General features: G+C 44.2%; 2 protein-coding genes across 2 annotated transcripts in view; both read left to right on the top strand.

The window, feature by feature from the left end:
- The first annotated feature begins 7 nt into the window (after positions 1–7).
- Positions 8–1849, top strand: LOC120018808 (ras-related protein Rab-1A-like). The gene is made up of 6 exons (XM_038962022.1): positions 8–21; positions 305–377; positions 590–685; positions 798–893; positions 1011–1142; positions 1309–1849. The coding sequence occupies exons 1-6, from the start codon at positions 8–10 to the stop codon at positions 1531–1533; spliced, it is 636 nt and encodes a 211-aa protein (XP_038817950.1). The 3' UTR covers positions 1534–1849.
- An 866-nt stretch (positions 1850–2715) lies between these two features.
- Positions 2716–21128, top strand: part of LOC120018368 (mitochondrial import inner membrane translocase subunit TIM50-like) — a 32137-nt gene continuing 13724 nt past the window's right edge. The window contains exons 1-4 of the mRNA XM_038961530.1: positions 2716–2928; positions 8948–9107; positions 9788–9819; positions 19647–19668. Coding sequence (XP_038817458.1) covers positions 2716–2928; positions 8948–9107; positions 9788–9819; positions 19647–19668 — 427 coding nt within the window. The remainder of the gene's footprint in view (positions 2929–8947; positions 9108–9787; positions 9820–19646; positions 19669–21128) is intronic.

Here is a 21128-nt window from a genome sequence, read left to right as displayed (position 1 = left end):
TCTGGCCATGAATCCTGAATAGTAAGTAGTTATGAGTTGTGAGTGACAATGTCATTGTAGTATTATTTGTACGGTTGTCGAAGCAGGAAGTGGTGTCATGTTTAGGTAGGCTATTGTCTTGGATAACATTGTAGCTACAGTTAAAGGTTTGTGGGAGAAAAAAATGCTCTCTGAACTTGGGACACATTTTTTGTTGCTTTGTATGCAATAACCATAGTGCATGTTAGGTCTATCAATGGTGTGTTTATTTTTTTTAACCTACTTGATATAATCAACCTAAATAATAATGTAATGTCTTCCTCAGTGACTACCTGTTCAAGCTGCTTCTTATAGGAGACTCTGGTGTCGGCAAGTCTTGCCTGCTCTTGCGGTTTGCGGTAGGCATTGTGTTAAAAAAGAATACACACAATTTTTGGTGTTGTTCCATATAGCAATGAGTCTAGTGCAAACAGAAGCGAAGGCAATTTCCTTTGTGGAAAGGACAATGCAAAATGTCATCCAACCCAGTAATTAACCACTGTTTGAAGGTTTGTTCAGCCCATTCTCCCATTGTAAATAATAAAACTGCTCAGTGGTCTCTACTCCTCAGGATGACACCTACACAGAGAGCTACATCAGCACAATCGGGGTCGACTTTAAGATCAGAACGATTGAAATGGAACAGAAGACTGTCAAACTACAAATTGTAAGTACATATTTACAAGACAAACTCTGCATAGTGCCATTTGTACCGTTTGATGATGGGGATGTGGTAAGGATTGTTTGTAAATTCAAACTGTTTGATCTATCTCTCCTAGTGGGACACAGCTGGACAAGAGAGGTTCCGGACCATCACATCCAGCTACTACAGAGGAGCACATGGGATCATCATTGTATATGATGTCACTGATCAGGTAATACAGTATATTTGAACACTTCGTCGCTATGGGCTGGATTGACCGTCTATTGCATCGCAATGTACCAGAGTTAGAGATAAAACTATATGTACAAGATTTCAACTATTTTGCCAGGAGTCCTTTAACAACGTGAAGCAGTGGTTGGAGGAGATTGACCGCTATGCGTGTGAAAATGTCTCCAAGTTGCTTGTGGGAAACAAGTGTGACTTGGTCTCTAAAAAGGTAGTGGACTCTGCCACTGGTCAAGTAAGTGTCTGTTCTCATTCATAAAATGCTTGTGTCACCAATGCACAATAGATTCCTCATTAACTACAAATTACTGTCAATCATAGGTATTGTGCTTTTGTTCCATTGTGTTGTGATAAATGTCATAAAATTCTGCGCTCTCTTTTTCTTGGTACGATTGCTTCAGGAATTTGCTTCATCCCTAAAGATTCCATTCCTGGAGACCAGTGCGAAAAATGCTGATAATGTAGAGAAATCATTTTTAACCATGGCCTCTGAAATACAGAAGCGTGTTGGAAGTGATGGTGTTCAGAGTGAGGCTGCTAAAGTGGGCAACAAGATAAACAGTGCACCCCTTTGTCCCGGGGGGAAAGATGAGGCTGCCGCAGAGGAGGGGAATTCTTGTTGCTAATGCCATACACAAAATACAGAATAAGAGAATCAATGAGTTTCGACACTATCTTAATTTCCTTTTGTTTTGTTCAGAGATGGTAATTGATCCTTGTGAGAACAGCTATGCAATAGTTATGCGGTAGCCTGTTCCAACAGTGCATAGAATGTGGCCTGCTGAAAGGCACCCTTTGAATTAGTCTGGGTACCATTCTAATGTAATAGCTGAACACAGACAGCAACCGTGCTACCTTTGAATGGCCTGGGTATCGAACATGTGACAAAAGACAACAGTTGATTTACCCATGTGGGGTAGGTGAATGTTTGCTTGATGCTTTGAACTTGTAAGTTGAATTTGGGGTGTAATTTTATCTGTAACATTTGTGAAGAACTGATTGTTTTGGTTACCACGGGTGGTCAACAAGTAATTTTTTCTTGTGTTAAACACTTTTTGATTAACATTTGTTGTTTAATGAAGACAATAAATTATATATTTGCGGCATAATTTGTTTTCTTCATTGTTTTTATGCATAATGCACTTAGTTGAAACTTGTTGATGTATAGGAACAATTTGATCAACTGATCCCTTAAAATAATGTCCACAAATAGAGTGGTGCACAGGTACAAAAGTTCCAAATCATCCCTGGTCCGAAGGTGCAACCATAGAAATAGAATAGTTCTGTATCTGTGGATGCAACACACATAACCTGAAGCAGATGCAACTGTGTTGGTATGGCTGCCCTCTAGTGGTCATGAATATTAGATATAGAAAAGCAAAATAGAAGCAACATGAAAATAAGAAAGTATGGCAATGAACAGGGGACTAAAAGTTGTGCAAACTAAGCCATGTCTTATAACTTACACTGGTCGAAGGGAATAATAGTTGTACAGGAATATAAAATACACTTTGTTGTATTACAGTATATAAACTGCCGTTCTGTAAAAGCCTACAGGTCAGGGATGTATTTTTAACAGACTTTGGGCACTGCCATCAGTAATGATGGACATTTTGGGTTGTATTCGAAGGTCAACGAAATCTTTGTTTCGATTGGAGAAAAGGCTGTAAATACCGCCCTATTTTGTTCCACGTGATCTTTAACGATTTTTATTGCACTTTATGGCTGTCGCTCAGAGTAGCATAAGCCAATCAGGCGCGTTTGTCCTTTTCACTCGCGCTATGTTCACCGGTTCTGTCCCATTCAAGATGTCGGCAACGTCGATGTTCCCCATGTGTGTCCGGGCGAGCAGGGGCCTCCTCAGGCTCAGGAACGGAGGGAGAGGGGGTTCCAACTCCACGGGGGTGGACTTGATTCGGGCACTTTCCACGGAGAAGCCGCCAACAGGAGACGGCAGTGCTACAGGTGGACTCGCTCAAGCAATCTTGCAAGAGAGGCTTCAGCAGCAACAGAAGAGTCAGGTGAGTCAAGCTAGCTGACTAACTGATATTCCTCCATGCTTGGTTAGGTAACGTTAGCTAGATATACATAATTTTAACAAGAAATGCTACAGAAAAGCCAAAGAGACACTTAATCAATTAGCTGGTTTGGTTTTCATGAGTTGTCATTTCCAGTTTGTTGAACCTCCGGGTCTCTCACAATACTATTTTTTTTCCATTTACACCTCATTATTTGCTGAACCAATATATTCGCTGATTTAGCATGTTGAGCTAGGCTATCATGCCATCCATGTCATTCCAATTCGGGATCCTTGACCATAAAACCTAACCTTAACCCATACCCTAACACTTAGCTAAACCATTTACATTTCACCTTCAATTAGGTAGTGACGTCCCAAGGATCCCAGATAACACTGTCATCCCAACTGGCATTATCCAGTCAGCTAGCTAGCCTACCAACATTGCCTTTGCTACTAGCTGTAATAATTAGCTAGTTAAGCTACATATCTTTGTTTTCAATTGCCAGTGAGTTAACGTTAACTAACTAACTAGGTAACGTTAGCTAATCACCAGCTTACTTTCACATGTCACACATCCAGGCATATTCCAGGAGATAAACTAGCCTTATAGCATGATACTAGCCAGCTAGCTACCAAGTGGATTCATCACCTAACGTTAGCCAAGTAACGTTACCTAACTAGCTTTACCTAGATATACAGCTAGCTATGCGCTTATACTCCCATTTTCAGCCACCATCTATTTATTTTTCACACATCAAGGCTTATGTACAAGTCTAACATTACATTAGATATATGGTATCTGTCAAGGTTTTTTTAGAAGATTTTTGAAGGTCAGATATACCCTCCACGCCCCCAATGCATTTCCTGCACGCACACTGATTAATCTTATTGTCACAGTTTAATAACAGTGCAGGATATTTTACTTTAAATTGAATCTCTAAATCTTTCGAATCTATGACCAATGTCTTACGTCACTGAGTTAGTTTGATTTGGCACTAGCAACCGGCATATTTATTTATTTATTTCACCTTTATTTAACCAGGTAGGCAAGTTGAGATTTACAATTGCGACCTGGCCAAGATAAAGCAAAGCAGTTCGACACATACAACAACACAGAGTTACACATGGAGTAAAACAAACATACAGTAGAAAAATAAGTCTATATACAATGTGAGCAAGTGAGGTGAGATAAGGGAGGTAAAGGCAAAAAAAGGCCATGGTGGCGAAGTAAATACAATATAGCAAGTACAACACTGGAATGGTTGATTTGCAGTGGAAGAATGTGCAAAGTAGAGATATAAATAATGGGGTGCAAAGGAGCAAAATCAATAAATACAGTAGGGAAAGAGGTAGTTATTTGGGCTAAATTATAGATGGGCTATGTACAGGTGCAGTAATCTATGAGCTGCTCTGACAGCTGGTGCTTAAAGCTAGTGAGGGAGATAAGTGTTTCCCGTTTCAGAGATTTTTGTAGTTCGTTCCAGTCATTGGCAGCAGAGAACTGGAAGGAGAGGCGGCCAAAGGAGAAATTGGCTTTGGGGGTGACCAGAGAGATATACCTGCTGGAGCGCGTGCTACAGGTGGGTGCTGGTATGGTGACCAGCGAGCTGAGATAAGGGGGGACTTTACCTAGCAGGGTCTTGTAGATGACCTGGAGCCAGTGGGTTTGGCGACGAGTATGCAGCGAGGGCCAGCCAACGAGAGTGTACAGGTCGCAGTGGTGGGTAGTATATGGGGCTTTGGTGACAAAACAGATGGCACTGTGATAGACTGCATCCAATTTATTGAGTAGGGTATTGGAGGCTATTTTGTAAATGACATCACCGAAGTCGAGGATTGGTAGGATGGTTAGTTTTACAAGGGTATGTTTGGCAGCATGAGTGAAGGATGCTTTGTTGCGGAATAGGAAGCTAATTCGAGATTTAACTTTGGATTGGAGATGTTTGATGTGAGTCTGGAAGGAGAGTTTACAGTCTAACCAGACACCTAGGTATTTGTAGTTGTCCACATATTCTAAGTCAGAGCCGTCCAGAGTAGTGATGTTGGACAGGCGGGCAGGTGCAGGCAGCGATCGGTTGAAGAGCATGCATTTAGTTTTACTTGTATTTAAGAGCAATTAGAGGCCACGGAAGCAGAGTTGTGTGGCATTGAAGCTCGCCTGGAGGGTTGTTAACACTGTGTCCAAAGAAGGGCCAGAAGTATACAGAATGGTGTCGTCTGCGTAGAGGTGGATCAGAGACTCACCAGCAGCAAGAGCGACATCATTGATATATACAGAGAAGAGAGTTGGTCCAAGAATTGAACCCTGTGGCACCCCCATAGAGACTGCCAGAGGCCCGGACAACAGACCCTCCGATTTGACACACTGAACTCTATCAGAGAAGTAGTTGGTGAACCGGGCGAGGCAATCATTTGAGAAACCAAGGCTGTCGAGTCTGCCGATGAGGATGTGGTGATTGACAGAGTCGAAAGCCTTGGCCAGGTCAATGAATACGGCTGCATAGTATTGTTTCTTATCGATGGCGGTTAAGATATCATTTAGGACCTTGAGCGTGGCTGAGGTGCACCCATGACCAGCTCTGAAACCAGATTGCATAGCGGAGAAGGTATGGTGGGATTCGAAATGGTCGGTAATCTGTTTGTTGACTTGGCTTTCGAAGACCTTAGAAAGGCAGGGTAGGATAGATATAGGTCTGTAGCAGTTTGGGTCAAGAGTGTCCCCCCCTTTGAAGAGGGGGATGACCGCAGCTGCTTTCCAATCTTTGAGAATCTCAGACGACACGAGAGGTTGAACAGGCTAGTAATAGGGGTGGCAACAATTTCAGCAGATAATTTTAGAAAGGGTCCAGATTATCTAGCCCGGCTGATTTGTAGGGGTCCAGATTTTGCAGCTCTTTCAGAACACCAGCTGACTGTATTTGGGAGAAGGAGAAATGGGGAAGGCTTGGGCGAGTAGCTGTGGGGGGTGCAGTGCTGTTGACCGGGGTAGGGGTAGCCAGGTGGAAAGCATGGCCAGCTGTAGAAAAATGCTTATTGAAATTCTCAATTATAGTGGATTTGTCGGTGACAGTGTTTCCTGTCTTCAGTGCAGTGGGCAGCTGGGAGGAGATGTTCTTATTCTCCATGGACTTTAGTGTCCCAGAACTTTTGGGGGTTTGTGTTGCAGGAAGCAAATTTCTGCTTGAAAAAGCTAGCCTTGGCTTTTCTAACTGCCTGTGTATATTGGTTTCTAGCTTCCCTGAAAAGTTACATATCACGGGGGCTGTTCGATGCTAATGCAGAACGCCATAGGATGTTTTTGTGTTGGTTAAGGGCAGTCAGGTCTTGAGAGAACCAAGGGCTATATCTGTTCCTGGTTCTACATTTCTTGAATGGGGCATGCTTATTTAAGATGGTGAGGAAGGCATTTAAAAAAAATAACCAGGCATCCTCTACTGACGGGATGAGATCAATATCCTTCCAGGATACCCCGGCCAAGGTCGATTTAGAAAGGCCTGCTCGCTGAAGTGTTTCAGGGAGCGTTTGACCGCTGACCCATTACGGATGCAGGCAATGAGGCAGTGGTTGCTGAGATCTTGGTTGAAAACAGCAGAGGTGTATTTAGAGGGCAAGTTGGTAAGGATGATATCTATGAGGGTGCCCGTGTTTACGGCTTTGGGGTGGTACCTGGTAGGTTCATTGATAATTTGTGTGAGATTGAGGGCATCAAGCTTAGATTGTAGGATGGCTGGGGTGTTAAGCATGTTTCAGCACGAGCTCTGAAGATAGATGGGGGGCAATCAGTTCACATATGGTGTCCAGAGCACAGCTGGGGGCAGAGGGTGGTCTATAGCAGACGGCAACGGTGAGAGACTTGTTTTTAGAGTGGTGGATTTTTAAAAGTAGAAGTTCAAATTGTTTGGGAACAGACCTGGATAGTAGGACAGAACTCTGCAGGCTATCTTTGCAGTAGATTGGCCAAAGGGGGCGGTGTTGCATTCTATCTTGTCTGAAAATGTTGTAGTTAGGGATGAAAATGTCTGAATTTTTGGTGGTCTTCCTAAGCCAGGATTCAGACACGGCTAAAACATCCGGGTTGGCAGAGTGTGCTAAAGCAGTGAATAAAACAAACTTAGGGAGGAGGCTTCTAATGTTAACATGCATGAAACCAAGGCTATTACGATTACAGAAGTCATCAAAAGAGAGCGCCTGGGGAATAGGAGTGGAGCTAGGCACTGCAGGGCCTGGATTCACCTCTACATCACCAGAGGAACAGAGGAGGAGTAGGATAAGGGTACGGCTAAAAGCTATGAGAATTAGTCGTCTAGAACAGAGAGTAAAAGGAAGTTTCTGGGGGCGATAAAATAGCTTCAAGGAATAATGTACAGACAAAGGTATGGTAGGATGTGAATACAGTGGAGGTAAACCTAGGTATTGAGAGATATTGTCTCTAGAAACATCATTGAAACCAGGTGATGTCATCGCATATGTGGGTGGTGGAACTGAAAGGTTGGATAAGGTATAGTGAGCAGGGCTAGAGGCTCTACAGTGACATAAGCCAATAAACACTAACCAGAACAGCAATGGACAAGGCATATTGACATTAAGGAGAGGCATGTTTAGTCGAGTGATCGTAAGGGTCCAGTGAGTAGAGGTTGGTTGGGGTCACGGCGATTCAGACAGCTAGCCGGGCTATCGGTAGCAAGCTAGCATAGGATGGAGGTCTGTTTTTAGCCGCCTCGTGCGTTTCCGTCAGTAGATTAGTGGGGTTCCGTGTGGTAGAGGGGATCAATCCAATTGGCAAAATAGATATAGTTATAGTGACCCAAGAAAAAATTGTCCGATAGTCTTATTCAGATAGCAGCCGATAAGACAGCTAACGATTAGCGGGCCCCAGATGAGCGTTCAGGTAACGTCGCGACGGAGGTGCCAGTTGGATAACTCCCTCGGGCAGATAACGTCGGTAGTCAGTCGTGAAGGCCCGGTGGGGCTCCGCATTGGCAGAAACGGGGTCAGATAGGTGATTGTAGCCCAGGAGTGGCTGATGGAACTCTTCAGCTGGCTAGCTCCGGAATAATTTATGTTTTCTTCGGGATCGACGTAAGCCAATAGACACACGAGTAGCAGCTAGCTAGCTGCGAAATCAAGGTGTAAATGTCCAGAGCTTGCGGTTAAAATCCGGGGATATGGAGAAAAATAGGTCCGGTATGTTCTGGTCTGAGTCGCGTTGTACAAAAGTGGCGATAGATTAACGAGCTAAAGGAATAGCTGATGACCACAAACCGGGGTTAGCTGAAATACTAACGTTAGCCAGTAAACTGGCTAGCTTCTGGTTAGCTTCTGGCTAGCTTCTATTGTGGATTTTCAGATTTGAAGTAAATAATACTTTTTTTTGTAATTGGTGAGGCGGGTTGCAGGAAAGCGTTTTGAAGTTGAGTTTTTGGAAAATAAAAGATATAAAAGATATGCAAAGAAAGGTGTATATATATATATACACTGCTCAAAAAAATAAAGGGAACACTTTGACTTGGAGTTACATTGTGTTGTTTAAGTGTTCCCTTTATTTTTTTGAGCAGTGTATATATGGGACACGACAAGACGAGGACAAAAGGACGTCTGACTGCTATGCCATCTTGGAAGATATACTAGATGTGTAACAGTATAACTTTATGGCGTCCCCTCGCCCCGACCCGGGCGCGAACCAGGGACCCTCTGCACACATCAACAACTGACAACCACGAAGCGTTGTTACCCATCGCTCCACAAAAGCCGCGGCCCTTGCAGAGCAAGGGGAACCACTACTTCAGGGTCTCAAAGCGAGTGACGTAACCGATTTGAAACGCTATTAGCGCGGACCACCGCTAACTAGCTAGCCATTTCACATCCGTTACAGATGCATAATCTCATTTCCCTTTAAATTATAAAAATGCCTTATTTTCCAAGCTATTCTGTATTGTAGCTATGTATTCCCAATATATAATGTCTAGCTGGCTTGTGTTAGGAAATATAAAGGAATCTGACCTGGCTGTTTGCATTGACAGGGACAGCCCCCTCCAGAGGGGGATGGGGACTCGGAGCAGAAGCAGGACCAGGGAGAGGACAAGAAACAGAAGGAGAACACAGCTTATGCCAAGAAGATGGTGATGCGTTTAGCAGGCCTGATGGGGATAGGGGGTGCCGTCGGCATGGTGTACGTATTCGGTGAGTCCGCATTTTTCCTCTTTGGTTCCCTCCACTCTGTCAGAGCAGCAGCATGTCAAGGGCTGACACTTAACCAGCAGCACTAGTGAAGGTCATACTGAAGATAGTGGAGTGATTTGGGACACCCTCTCCTTGCTCTGTGGAATATTTCCTTTTAGGAGGGCATTCTTGATAACTTGTTTTGAGCTTTTGGTGAATGGGCATTTTGTATATTACTCGCCTTTCATCTCATCTTAATGGTGTAGAAGTTTGATCAGAAGTTTCTTTGCACTTGTCTTATGTCTTTCTCAAATGTGTTTAAATATATATATATATATATGTGTGTGTTTTTAAAGCGTGTCTGACTTTTCTGATCAAGTTAGTTGTTAATAGCTGTTTAGGAATCAAATATTTAAATTCCTTGGCATATTCCAGTGTTATTGTACTTTCTGTCATTAGTCAGCCTAGATGGATGGTAGAAGACATGACCATACTTGTCAAAAGGAATGGTTGAATGGTTCACGATGTCTGTCTCTTTTCTGAAAAACATGACACATTGTGCGGTGCTGTATGCTTTTCAGAAGTAATTTGATTTGTGGACACATGGCATCTGATGCATGCAATGCAATAAATACTCATGTTTCAAACAAATAGATGTATAATACTATCATGAGTAATGTGTTTTTCCTCCCTGTCTACAGGTAGCAATTCAGTGGATGAACAAGGAAACGCGGTATGTTTTCATTAACATGTTTAGATGCAGAATGTATGGTGTTTTGCCTTATAGGACCAATTATTGAAAAGTAGAGGTAAAAGATTGCCAGACGAAGTTCTGTAGAACTTCAAGCAGACAGTGGCTTGTTCCAGTGGGTTTTAAAGTGTGCTTAACGGAAGGTGGTGATGTAAAATGACACACTTATCACACTTCTCAGGTAGATCCCATGTAGCTCGTCAATTGGTTCAAGCTAGCGCTTGCGGTGTGTATGGTTTCCCATAAGGCACATCAGGGACTAGAGGTGTGAGTCTGGGCAGGTGGCTACTTCAAAGAGCACACTTCTTTCACCTTTCAGGTGTGGTCCTGTTGTCCACTTCAAATGGCACTGTTGTCAGCCTACTGTAAATAGTCTGTTAACTGCCAGGGGTAAAAGGTGTTGGGTTAGGAAGGTGGGCGTTTTGAAAAGCACACTTGTCAGGCTGCTGTGAGTGGAGTGTGCCAGGCCTCTTAGTGCTGGATCCCACACTTGTCCCTGCAGACTGGAGGAGCTGTGTTTAATTTGAGGTCTTTGGGTGTCACTGTGAGAGAAGTCCAAGGATCCTGTTCTCATCCTCTATTGCTTCCTCTCTGGAACCAGAGGAGCATAAAGTCTGCAACACCTTTCCAAGGCTTAGCTTTTATGATGTGAATTCTCGATCCCTGACTGAATTGATGTCCATTTACTCAACAATTTGTGAAAAACCTTATCATAGTACATGAGGTGACCAGCTACTTACCTAATATTAAGGTTTCTTGTGCTTACAGCAATGTATCACCATTTTACTATAAGTTACACCCAATCAGACGGTAAAATATAATCCAAAAGCCACTGAAGGAGCTTGCCTCAAGATGAACATACTGTAGTTGGCGGAGATGACTCTTGTAATCACTAATGTTTTCAGAGGCATTAGCTTGGGCAGGATGTGTGGAATGAGAACAGGATGGTGGGCGACGTCCTCCTCAGGGCACATGTCTCAGGTAACTGTGATATGTGCCAGGGGTTAGCGCTGTGGGTTTGGGGACTTTGACATTTCCTAGGGCTCACTTCATCACCAAAGACCCTCATTTGGTGTTTTATAGTTAACCTGTGGCCACTTCAAAGGGCACATTTCTCAGGCTGCTGTGATTTGAGGAATGTGGGCCTTATGTGATGTGGCCTTCTGCCACGGGTTAGAGGTGTGGGATTGGGAAGGTGGGCACTTGAAAGAGCACACTTCTCTTACTTCAAAGGGCACACTTGTCAGGCTGTAAGTGGAGTGTGCCAGACCTCTTGGTGCTGGATCCAACACTTTTCCCCTTAGACTGGAGGAGCTGTGTCAATTGGAACCCTTTGGGTGTCAGTGCGAGAAGGAGCTGGATCCTGTTGACATCTCTATGGATTCCTCTCCGGAACCAGAAGAGCCTAACGTGAACGTCTGGCCCACATGTCCAATGGAAGAGTCCTAAGGTAGATTAATGCAGTTGCAACCAAGGGCCATCTTGTACAGCAGCATATTTGGGCTTTGAATTCATCAGTAGCCAGAGGTTTTAAGGCTGAACATGCTACTGAAAACATGACTAGTCATCTACACTTATGAGTTTCTGTGGGGAGGAAATTAGGTGTTCATTCTTGTACTGAGGGACATCAGTAGCTCTACAACCAAGTCTTAGGTTAAGTGGTCGATTTGGTCCTGTTTGGTCAGATTATATCCTGGTCTGCGGTTCTACACCTCTGGCACACTTCCTCATGAAGTGTTGCCCATCATGTCCTGCCTTAAGTGAGACCAAGCCACCAAAGGTTACACTTCTCAGGAGATTGTGGCCTGTGTCAGTGGTAAAAGGTTTGGGGCACTTCAAAGAGCACACTTATTTCACTTCTCATGCACTGTTGTTCACTTTACAGTTTAAGCTTGTTCCCACTTCAAAAGGCACACTTGTTAGGTTGCTGTGAGTTGTGGCCCACTTCCAGAGGTTAGAGCTCTGGGTTTGGAACTTTGCTGTAGGTGGGCACTTAAGAGTAAGCTTTTCTCACCTATCACCCACGTCAAAGGGCTCTTGTGGGCACACTTGTCAGGCTGCTGTGAGTGGAGTGTGCCAGGCTTCTGGGTGCTGGATCCCACCCATGTCCCCCTCAGACTGGAGGAGCTGTGTTGGATGTCTTTGTGTGTCACTGTGAGAAAAGGAGCTGGACCCTGTTCTCATCTCTATGGCTTCCTCTCAGGAAGCAGAGGAGCCTAATGTCTGGAACGCCTGTCTGATGGAAGACTGCAAGGGTAAATTAATGCAGTAACATTTCAAGGCCAATGTACAGCAGCATATCTTTGGCTTTGCATTAATGCAGTTGCCTCAAGGTTCTAAGGCTTAACATGCTAGTGAAAGCATGACTAGTCATCTACACTGAGTCTCTGGGGGGGATAAAGTAAGGAGGCACTCAATTTTGTACTGAGTGACATCAGTAATTCTACAGCCTTATTGTATGTCAAGTAGCCTTTGGATTGGGTTCTGTTTGGCTCCCATTTTCCCCTGTTTTGCAATCGATTAAAACTATTATCTTGTAATATGAGAAACAATTTTGTCACTCGGGCAGTGATCACCAACCGGTTGATTGCGATCGACTGGTCGATCATCAAGGCATTCCTAGTCGATCGGCAAACATTTCTGTAGAAAAGCTCACGAGAAAGGCTTGTGCTCATTTTAATAAAATGTATTATTCCTATTGCGCTGTTGGCGGTAGGTGCACTTGATTCAGAAGCCCTGTAGGCAAAGTGTTCCCATTTTTTAACCAATAAATCGGATAGCTCAAATCACCATTCCTACAGCTTCCTCGGCCACAGCATACTTGGCTAAGTGAGATTTCATAACTTTTAAAACCATGATCAGAGAGAGACTGTCAAATACAGCAAAGAGTGACTTAATGTCTTAAGTATTTATTAATTCAGCGCTGTCAACACTTTTTGTTCAACACTATTACAAAGCTTAAAAGCGCTTCTCCCTAATTCCATTTGCTTCTGCAGATACAATGAGTGAGTAGCCAAGTGTATCGATAGCCCTCAGGTCATAGGAACAACATTAATTTGTGCGTGAGGAAGATGCAGTGCGACTCGAGTTTGGCCTTCAGGTGGACGACTGTCCCCTCCCTCTGGTCAGTCTCGAAGATGGAAGAAGAGAGCATGGACTGTGACTGAGGGTCACTGGCGTCATGATTTGACCTCGTTTTTTGTCTTTCTCCAGAGTTCCCAGTTGTCTTGAAAGCACCTTGATCATCAGAGGCAGGTACCATCAGTCCTGTAAAATAAAAAAAGCAAATGTTCAATTTATGCTCAGCTGTGCCTCGCAAGTGCTACACCAACTGATTAATTTTGTTATCAAAGCTCGAGTTTTGAAATATGTGGTCTGAGAAGAACAATATTGGTAGGCCAGGCATATAGCCAATATGCTGTGAATAATATATTAGGCCTACTGCACAAACCTCCATTCCTACAGAACTGTTTTTAGTAGGTTAATGTTCTTTTTAAGTTAAAAAAAAATTCTGAGCGATAGATCTCTGCTTGCTTTTTGACTATAAAAGTGATCATGACTCGAAAGATTGACCACTGCTCTAGGTGTTGGACAAGTTTCTGCTGAATTTCCAAAACAGATTTTTTAAAATCCGGCATTGAGCAATTTTCACGTCTGCTGAGCGCAAACTTGAATGTTGTGAAAATTCTGTGCACAATGACGGCCTACCGGGGAACAGTGGGTTAACTGCCTTGTTCAGGGGCAGAACGACAGATTTTTACCTTGTCAGCTCGGGGATTCGAACCAGCAACCGTTCGGTTACTGGCCCAACGCTCTAACCGCTAGGCTACCTGCAGCCCCTATTTGTTCATAATATAGGCCTACTGGAGTGGCCTACCATTAAAAAATAAAACTATGGGGAAAATGCATTCAATAACATCTTAACATGCAAATAGCTGTTCTATCATTCAGCCTACAGTAGCTGCAAATGAGTGGTGTTCAATGTAAGCCTACATTCCATGAGACTTTTGTGAAAAAAACATGCAGGGCTTGACATTAACCCGTTTATCCACTTGTCCTTCAGACAAGGAGGTGACTGAATGTTTGATTCAAGAAACCACGACAAAATAAAAAGCATTATTATTCCTATAGCATTTATTACAGAGAATCACAGAAATGATGCTACCTTCTTATTCAAGCCTGTCTCAAAATACAATCTCTTTACCAGACTCCCTTTTCAAAGATCTCTAGAAATGCACAGGTTTTGCGCTCTTGTAGGAAGCTTTCACTTCCCCATTGCTGACTACCAATTATCTATAACTTGGCTATTAACTCACTAACTAGCCAAGGATATGAACAAATGTGCGCACTTGGCAACATGCAGCTCTCGCTTTGATCTCAAAACAAGAGCATCTACTCACGACCGCTCATGCTGTAAACAAAGAGAATGGCACAGATCCATGTATGACAATGAGTGAAGTTCAATCTCGTGCTTCTCTGCGCAGGCAGTCCTGGGGAGCTGCAAGCAGCTTAGAGGGAACATTGGTGACAACCAATTCTCATTCCTTTCACTAGCTCAAGCAACATCTCTTATAATGCTCCTTCCCAGTTTGTTGCTGTGAGGGTCTATGGTCTCATACATCCATCTTGTACACTCTAGTAGTTTTTCTTGAGCTGCATTGTTGCTCAAGGGCTTGTAAGTAAGCATTTCACGGTAAGGTCTTCACCTGTTGTATTTGGCGCATGTGACCAATAACATTTGATTTGAACTATTTTCATCTCTCAGAGCAATGAGTGGCCACTTCCTGATGTTTGGTGAGTTCCCATGGCCATCCTGTTGCTGTTTCGGGAACATGGCCTGCCCCTGGTCTCCCGGGCCTCTGCCCCAGTGTTGTAACGAGGTGTGAATGGCCCCTAAATGAGCACTCGCACACCTCGTACAATGTCAACCTCCTCTGAAAGTCCAATTTGGCAAACCCAAGTCTTTTCTGAGTTAATTCACTGCTCTGTGTTAGAAGTGGTTATTGAGAGATGCTTTAATGGGCCAGACAAGCTCTAGTCAGAGCAGAGGCAAGGAATATTTATGCTCTAGCAGCATTCTGCTTGTTTTTACAGTTGAAGTTGGAAGTTTACATACACTTAGGTTGCGCTCAATCAAATCAAATGTATTTATAAAGCCCTTCTTACATCAGCTGATATCTCAAAGTGCTGTACAGAAACCCAGCCTTAAACCCCAAACGGCAAGCAATGCAGGTGTAGAAGCACGGTGGCTAGGAAAAACTCCCTAGAAAGGCCAAAACCTAGGAAAAAACCTAGAGCGGAACCAGGCTAGAGAGGGGCCAGTCCTCTGCTGGCTGTGCCGGGTGGAGATTATAACAGAACATGGCCAAGATGTTCATAAATTACCAGCATGGTCAAATAATAATAATCACAGTAGTTGTCGAGGGTGCAGCAAGTCAGCACCTCAGGAGTAAATGTCAGTTGGCATTTGTGTCAGTTGAGTATTTCTACCGCTTCTGCAGTCTCTAGAGAGTTGAAATCAGCAGGTCTGGGACAGGTAGCATGTCCGGTGAACAGGTCAGGGTTCCATAGCCGCAGGCAGAACAGTTGAAACTGGAGCAGTAGCACGGCCAGGTGGACTGGGGACAGCAAGGAGTCATCATGCCAGGTAGTCCTGACACTCCTGGGCCAGACTACACTCAATCATATGACCCACTGAAGAGATGAGTCTTCAGTAAAGACTTAAAGTTGAGACAGAGTCTGTGTCTCTCACATGGGTAGGCAGACCATTCCATAAAAATGGAGCTCTATAGGAGAGAGCCCTGCCTCCAGCTGTTTGCTTAGAAATTCTAGGGACAATTAGGAGGCCTGCGTCTTGTGACCGTAGCGTACGTGTAGGTATGTACGGCAGGACCAAATCGGAAAGATAGGTAGGCGCAAGCCCATGTAATGCTTTGTAGGTTAGCAGTAAAACCTTGAAATCAGCCCTTGCCTTAACAGGAAGCCAGTATATATATATATTTATTAACTTGTTTTTCAACCACTCCACAAATTTCTTGTGAACTAACTAGTTTTGGCAAGTTGGTTAGGTTGGTTATCTACTTTGGCTACTTTGTGCATGACGCAAGTAATTTTCCCAACAATTGTTTACAGACAGAGTATTTAACTTATAATTCACTGTATCACAATTCCAGTGGGTCAGAAGTTTACATACACTAAGTTGACTGTGCCTTTAAACAGCTTGGAAAATTCCAGAAAATTATGTCATGGCTTTAGAAGCTTCTGACAGGCTAATTGACATCATCTGAGTCATTTGGTGTACCTGTGGAAGTATTTCAAGCCTACCTTCAAACTCAGTGCCTCTTTGCTTGACATCATGGGAAAATAAATCAGCCAAGACCTCCAGAAAAAAAAAATGTAGACCTCAACAAGTCTGGTTCATCCAATTTCCAAATGCCTGAAGGTACCACGTTCATCTGTACAAACAATAGTACGCAAGTATAAACACCATGGGACCACGCAGCCGTCGTACAGCTCAGGAAGGAGACTCGTTCTGTCTCCTAGAGATGAACGTACTTTGGTGCAAATCAACCCCAGAACAACAGCAAAGGACCTTGTGAAGATGCTAGAGGAAACCGGTACAAAAGTATATCCACAGTAAAACGAGTCCCAATATCGACAACCTGAAAGGCCGCTCAGCAAGGAAGAACCCATTGCTCCAAACCGCCATAAAAAGCCAGACTACGGTTTGCAACTGCACATGGGGTCAAAGATCGTACTTTTTGGAGAAATGTCCTCTGGTCTGATGATACAAAAATAGAACTGTTTGACCATAATGACCATCGTTATGTTTGGAGGAGAAAGCGGGAGGCTTGCAAGCTGAAGAACCCCATCCCAACTGTGAAGCTCGAGGGTGGCAGCATCATGTTGTGGAGGTGCTTTGCTGCAGGAGGGACTGGTGCACTTCACAAAATATATGGGATCATGAGGCAGGAAAATTGTGGATATATTGAAGCAACATCTCAAGACATCAGTCAGGAAGTTAAAGCTTGGTCGCTAATGGGTCTTCCAAATTGACAATGACCCCAAGCATACTTACAAAGTTGTGGCAAAATGGCTTAAGGACAACAAAGTCAAGGAATTGGAGTGGCCATCACAAAGCCTGGACCTCAATCCTATAGAAAATTTGTGGGCAGAACTGAAAACGCGTGTGCGAGCAAGGAGGCCTACAAACCTGACTCGGTTACACCAGCTCTGTCAGGATGAATGGGCCAAAATTCACCCAACTTATTGTGGGAAGCTTGTGGAAGGCTACTCGAAACGTTTGACCCAAGTTAAACAATTTAAAGGCAATGCTACCAAATTCTAATTGAGTGTATGTAAACTTCTGACCCACTGGGAATGTGATGAAAGAAATAAAAGCTGAAATAAATCATTCTCTCTACTATTATTCTGACATTTCACATTCTTAAAATAAAGTGGTGATCCTAACTGACCTAAAACAGGGAATTTTTACTAGTATTGAATGTCAAGAATTGTGAATGTATTTGGCTAAGGTGTATGTAAACTTCAGACTCCAACTGGTAGCTCTTCTTGAGAGTGCATGATATTCAAGGTTAGTTCCATTAATTAGGCTAATTATAAAATCGGGGGCATGGCAATAAGGTAAATTCATTGATAATGATTTGTTTATGAATTTCGACTCATGTCCTGAACAGACTCCAACCCTGACTAGCTTAAGCATACGTTACACTATTGGTTTTGGAAAGGAAGGTGGAAATGCTGGACACTATGTACTAGACATTACCGACATAGGAGTTGATACGACTCAGTCATTTACCTGCCTTTCCTAAGCTTATCTCTGACTGAGATGTCTAGTCTGAGTGCTTTAAATTCCAAGGTTGGCTGCCAGCAAATAATCTCTTGGGCGCTACACAGTCTACGCAAACGGAGCCAACAGAGGTTCGTTTGCATGGCTCGCTACGTAGTTCTACGTACATTTGTGCAGCTGAATATTTGGAACGCAACGCAAACGGACCTCCGACGCCGTTTGCGTAGACTGTGTTGACCTCTTTAGGGCAAGTGTAAAGGATGATTTCTCATTCTCCTTACACAGCCACAAGAGGGCACACTAGGCTGAGTTATCATCATCATGTGTCTACCTTTTTCCCCATTGGCCCATCACCTTACCTTTGCCCTAATATACTGGTTTACCTGGCACATTATAAAATGAATCGAATACAATTGGGAAATAAGTCACTATAGATAACTGCTTATCTAAATCATGTACAGTGTCAGTGATCAAATGATGTACGTTATATAAGGGAAACTCCTTATGACCATGCACCGTCAGCAGGGGGCGTAGTTGTGTAGTCTGTCTCCAACTACTGCAACCCCCTCAGGGCAGCCTTGTTAGGGTTGAAGGGGTGTTGAAGGGGGATAAAACTGCTACAGCCCACAACCTCTGTTCCCATGTGGTGGCCCCAGCGTGCAGCATGTGGTGGCCCCCGGCTGGTTCTCTCTCGCCGGGCGGGCAGGCAGACCCCCAGGTGGCAGATGCAGCTGAATATTCATCAGCTGGGAGATTTAATTTGTCTGGTAATTGGTGGGCTTGTGTGGAGCGCTGCTGAAAGTGTCACCACGAGGGAGGGGCCAGGGGGAGGGTTACACATAGGCATGACTGCACATAACGCACAGAGACATGCAGCAGCTCCCCGGTTCAATATACTGGATATTATTACACACTACACTCCCGGGGGCTCCCGGGTGGCGCAGTGGTCTAGGGCACTGCATTGCAGTGCTAGCTGCGCCACCAGAGTCTCTGGGTTCGCGCCCAGGCTGGGCTGGGTTCGCGCCCAGGCTCTGTCGCAGCCGGCCGCAACCGGGAGGTCCGTGGGGCGACGCACAATTGGCATAGCGTCGTCCGGGTTAGGGAGGGTTTGGCCGGTAGGGATATCCTTGTCTCAGTATGTAAAATGTAATAAAATGTATGCACTCTACTGTAAGTCGCTCTGGATAAGAGCGTCTGCTAAATGACTAAAATGTAAAATGTACACACTTGTCTGTCCAGGTGGAGAGTAGAATGTGAGTGGTTTGGACGGTCTTGGTGTCTTTGCTCTCAAGGAGAAAAATGGCTCTTTTTAAAAATTTTGGTACATTAGTCCCTGCCTAAGAACTTAAGAAGACTTTGAAGCATTGGTACAGATTTTCTGTTCTGTTCAGATCAGGGGTCTGCCCCTGGGCCAAAACCGGTCCACCAGTGATTTGGGGTCTGTCAAATCAGCAGGAATTCAACTAATAACTAGTTTATTTTAGGAAAACTGTTCCCAGGTATCCCCACAAAAAAAGATGTGATCGTGTCTCGATGTAATCAAGGTATGAAATGATTGTTATTTACAAATATAAATATCTTTTTAGGCATGCAGTGGACAAATGTATTATTTTCTGACCCCCTGACCATTTTTGCTGACAAATCGACCTGTGTCTGAATCTATAGCCTACCCCTGGTTTAGATGCATAGGAGAGATTAAATGCTAACTAGCCTGGATGGCTATCAACTTCAATAAAGGAATATTCAGTAGTATTTGAGAGGTGTTGTGGCGGTTTGGACCCCGCTGAATACACTGATGTTTGAACATCAACACAACCACAAAATGTCATGTTATTTACCTTATGCATTTGCCATATATTGTAATTCATGTTAAGAGTTTCTGTCAACAGTACCATCTGATTGACACTGACCTGGCAATCACGCAGTGTGTGAAGTGGACTGTTCATCCAGTGTGTGTGAAGTGGACCGTTTCTCACTCTCCTCCTGTCTTCTCTTTCAGATTCCAGATCAGTTTGACAATGGTGAGTGTTTCCCCAATGACTGATGCTACCTGTGGTATTCAGTCTAATCCATAAGGTGTTTTGGAGAGGTTTTCTTTTCTCAAAGTTGAGTTAGCTTCGAGATCAGTTTTTTTTATTTTGGTGTCTGAGGCTTTTGGCACACCTGCGTTCCCCAACATCTGCTCCTGGGCTGTAAAAGGATATCACATTACATCAGTTGTGTTTTATAGCTGAAGTAAAGGCTACATAAACATGGAATAACAAGGTTCAGACAGCTGTTGGTGGTTAACTTGTGAAGTCTTAGCCATGTTTACAGTTCCCTTAGATTTGTCAATAAAAAATGAGCGAACTTGTGGGCTGTGTTTGCTTGACCTCTACCATCTAATACCCAACATATCCATACCATGTTCACAACACCCTCCCCCCATTCATTGACAGTGGTTCAGATAAGGCCCCCCCCCCCCCCCAACTTGCCTGGTCTGCTGTCAGCCTAAGATTGCAGGCAGGGGGTTGTATGATCGATCAACCCACTGAGAAATGCCACCTTGCAGGGGTCCCACACCCAATGCACAGGCAATGCCAAACACCCCCTTTGTGTGTGACTACCACCCTGTACACCCACCCCCTCATATGCCCCTCAGTCATCCCTATAAACTGCCATAAAATGCTATAAACCTGGTGGGAAGGGCCACATGACAAGACCGACACACAGGAAAATGGAAATTACATTGTGTTTCTCTCCATTTTTAAGTTGTGTTACAACCCATTAGTTTCCCCAATAGATTAGTAGTCCTAGATGTCTGTTTCGTTGGTATTTTCATTGTTGTCCCCCCCCTCCCTCTGAGTGCACGTTTGGTCAGTGTGGAGCTGAGGGAGAATGTGTAACGTTCTCCTGGCTATGCTGTTGAAATGACAGGAGGGCAGAGCAGGGGGACTGAGTCGCGAGGTGCCTCCCTCCCTGCTTCAAAGCTGTGCTAATGCCGGGGACAGCTGTGGTCCTTTCTAAAAATGTTCTATCCAACAGAACATGGAAGTCTCCTCTTTAAACGCGTAACAATGTTATACAAATAATTACTTAATTAATTCCTCACGCTGTCATGCTCCCCAAAGTCCACTACGTCTGTCTCTATCTAGGAACGTTGCTGCGTCTCTTTTATTACCTTAATGCCCAGAGTGCTGCTACAGCTGCTGTGATTGGCCAGCCCAAATGCACCCACAGCGTTCAATACCCCTAATGAAGGCCTGAGGAGGAGCCCCCGGAGGAGTGTAGAGGGAGCATTCCAGCCCACTGCCCACGCGCTCCTCCAACCCAAGTTGTAGAAGGCAAATGAGGGGGGAAAGGGGGCAGCCTGGATGGGTCCTCAGGGACCCGTGCGTTGTGGTCTGGCCTGCAAACAGGCGTGCTTGTGAGACCCGTGTCGCCATGCCAAGTGATGGTATCCAGAGCACCGGCATTATGCTGAGGAGGAGCGTTGGACGCT

Source organism: Salvelinus namaycush, chromosome 23 (genome assembly GCF_016432855.1).
Source record: "Salvelinus namaycush isolate Seneca chromosome 23, SaNama_1.0, whole genome shotgun sequence".
Classification (NCBI taxonomy): Eukaryota; Metazoa; Chordata; class Actinopteri; order Salmoniformes; family Salmonidae; genus Salvelinus; species Salvelinus namaycush.
This window is presented reverse-complemented; position numbering and strand designations above follow the sequence as displayed.

Bases quoted from the DNA above. Each gene is read 5' to 3' on its own strand.
- LOC120018808 (XM_038962022.1), top strand. The intron at 686-797 runs GTAAGTACATAT...TATCTCTCCTAG, and splicing joins AGACTGTCAAACTACAAATT to TGGGACACAGCTGGACAAGA. The intron at 894-1,010 runs GTAATACAGTAT...CTATTTTGCCAG, and splicing joins TATATGATGTCACTGATCAG to GAGTCCTTTAACAACGTGAA.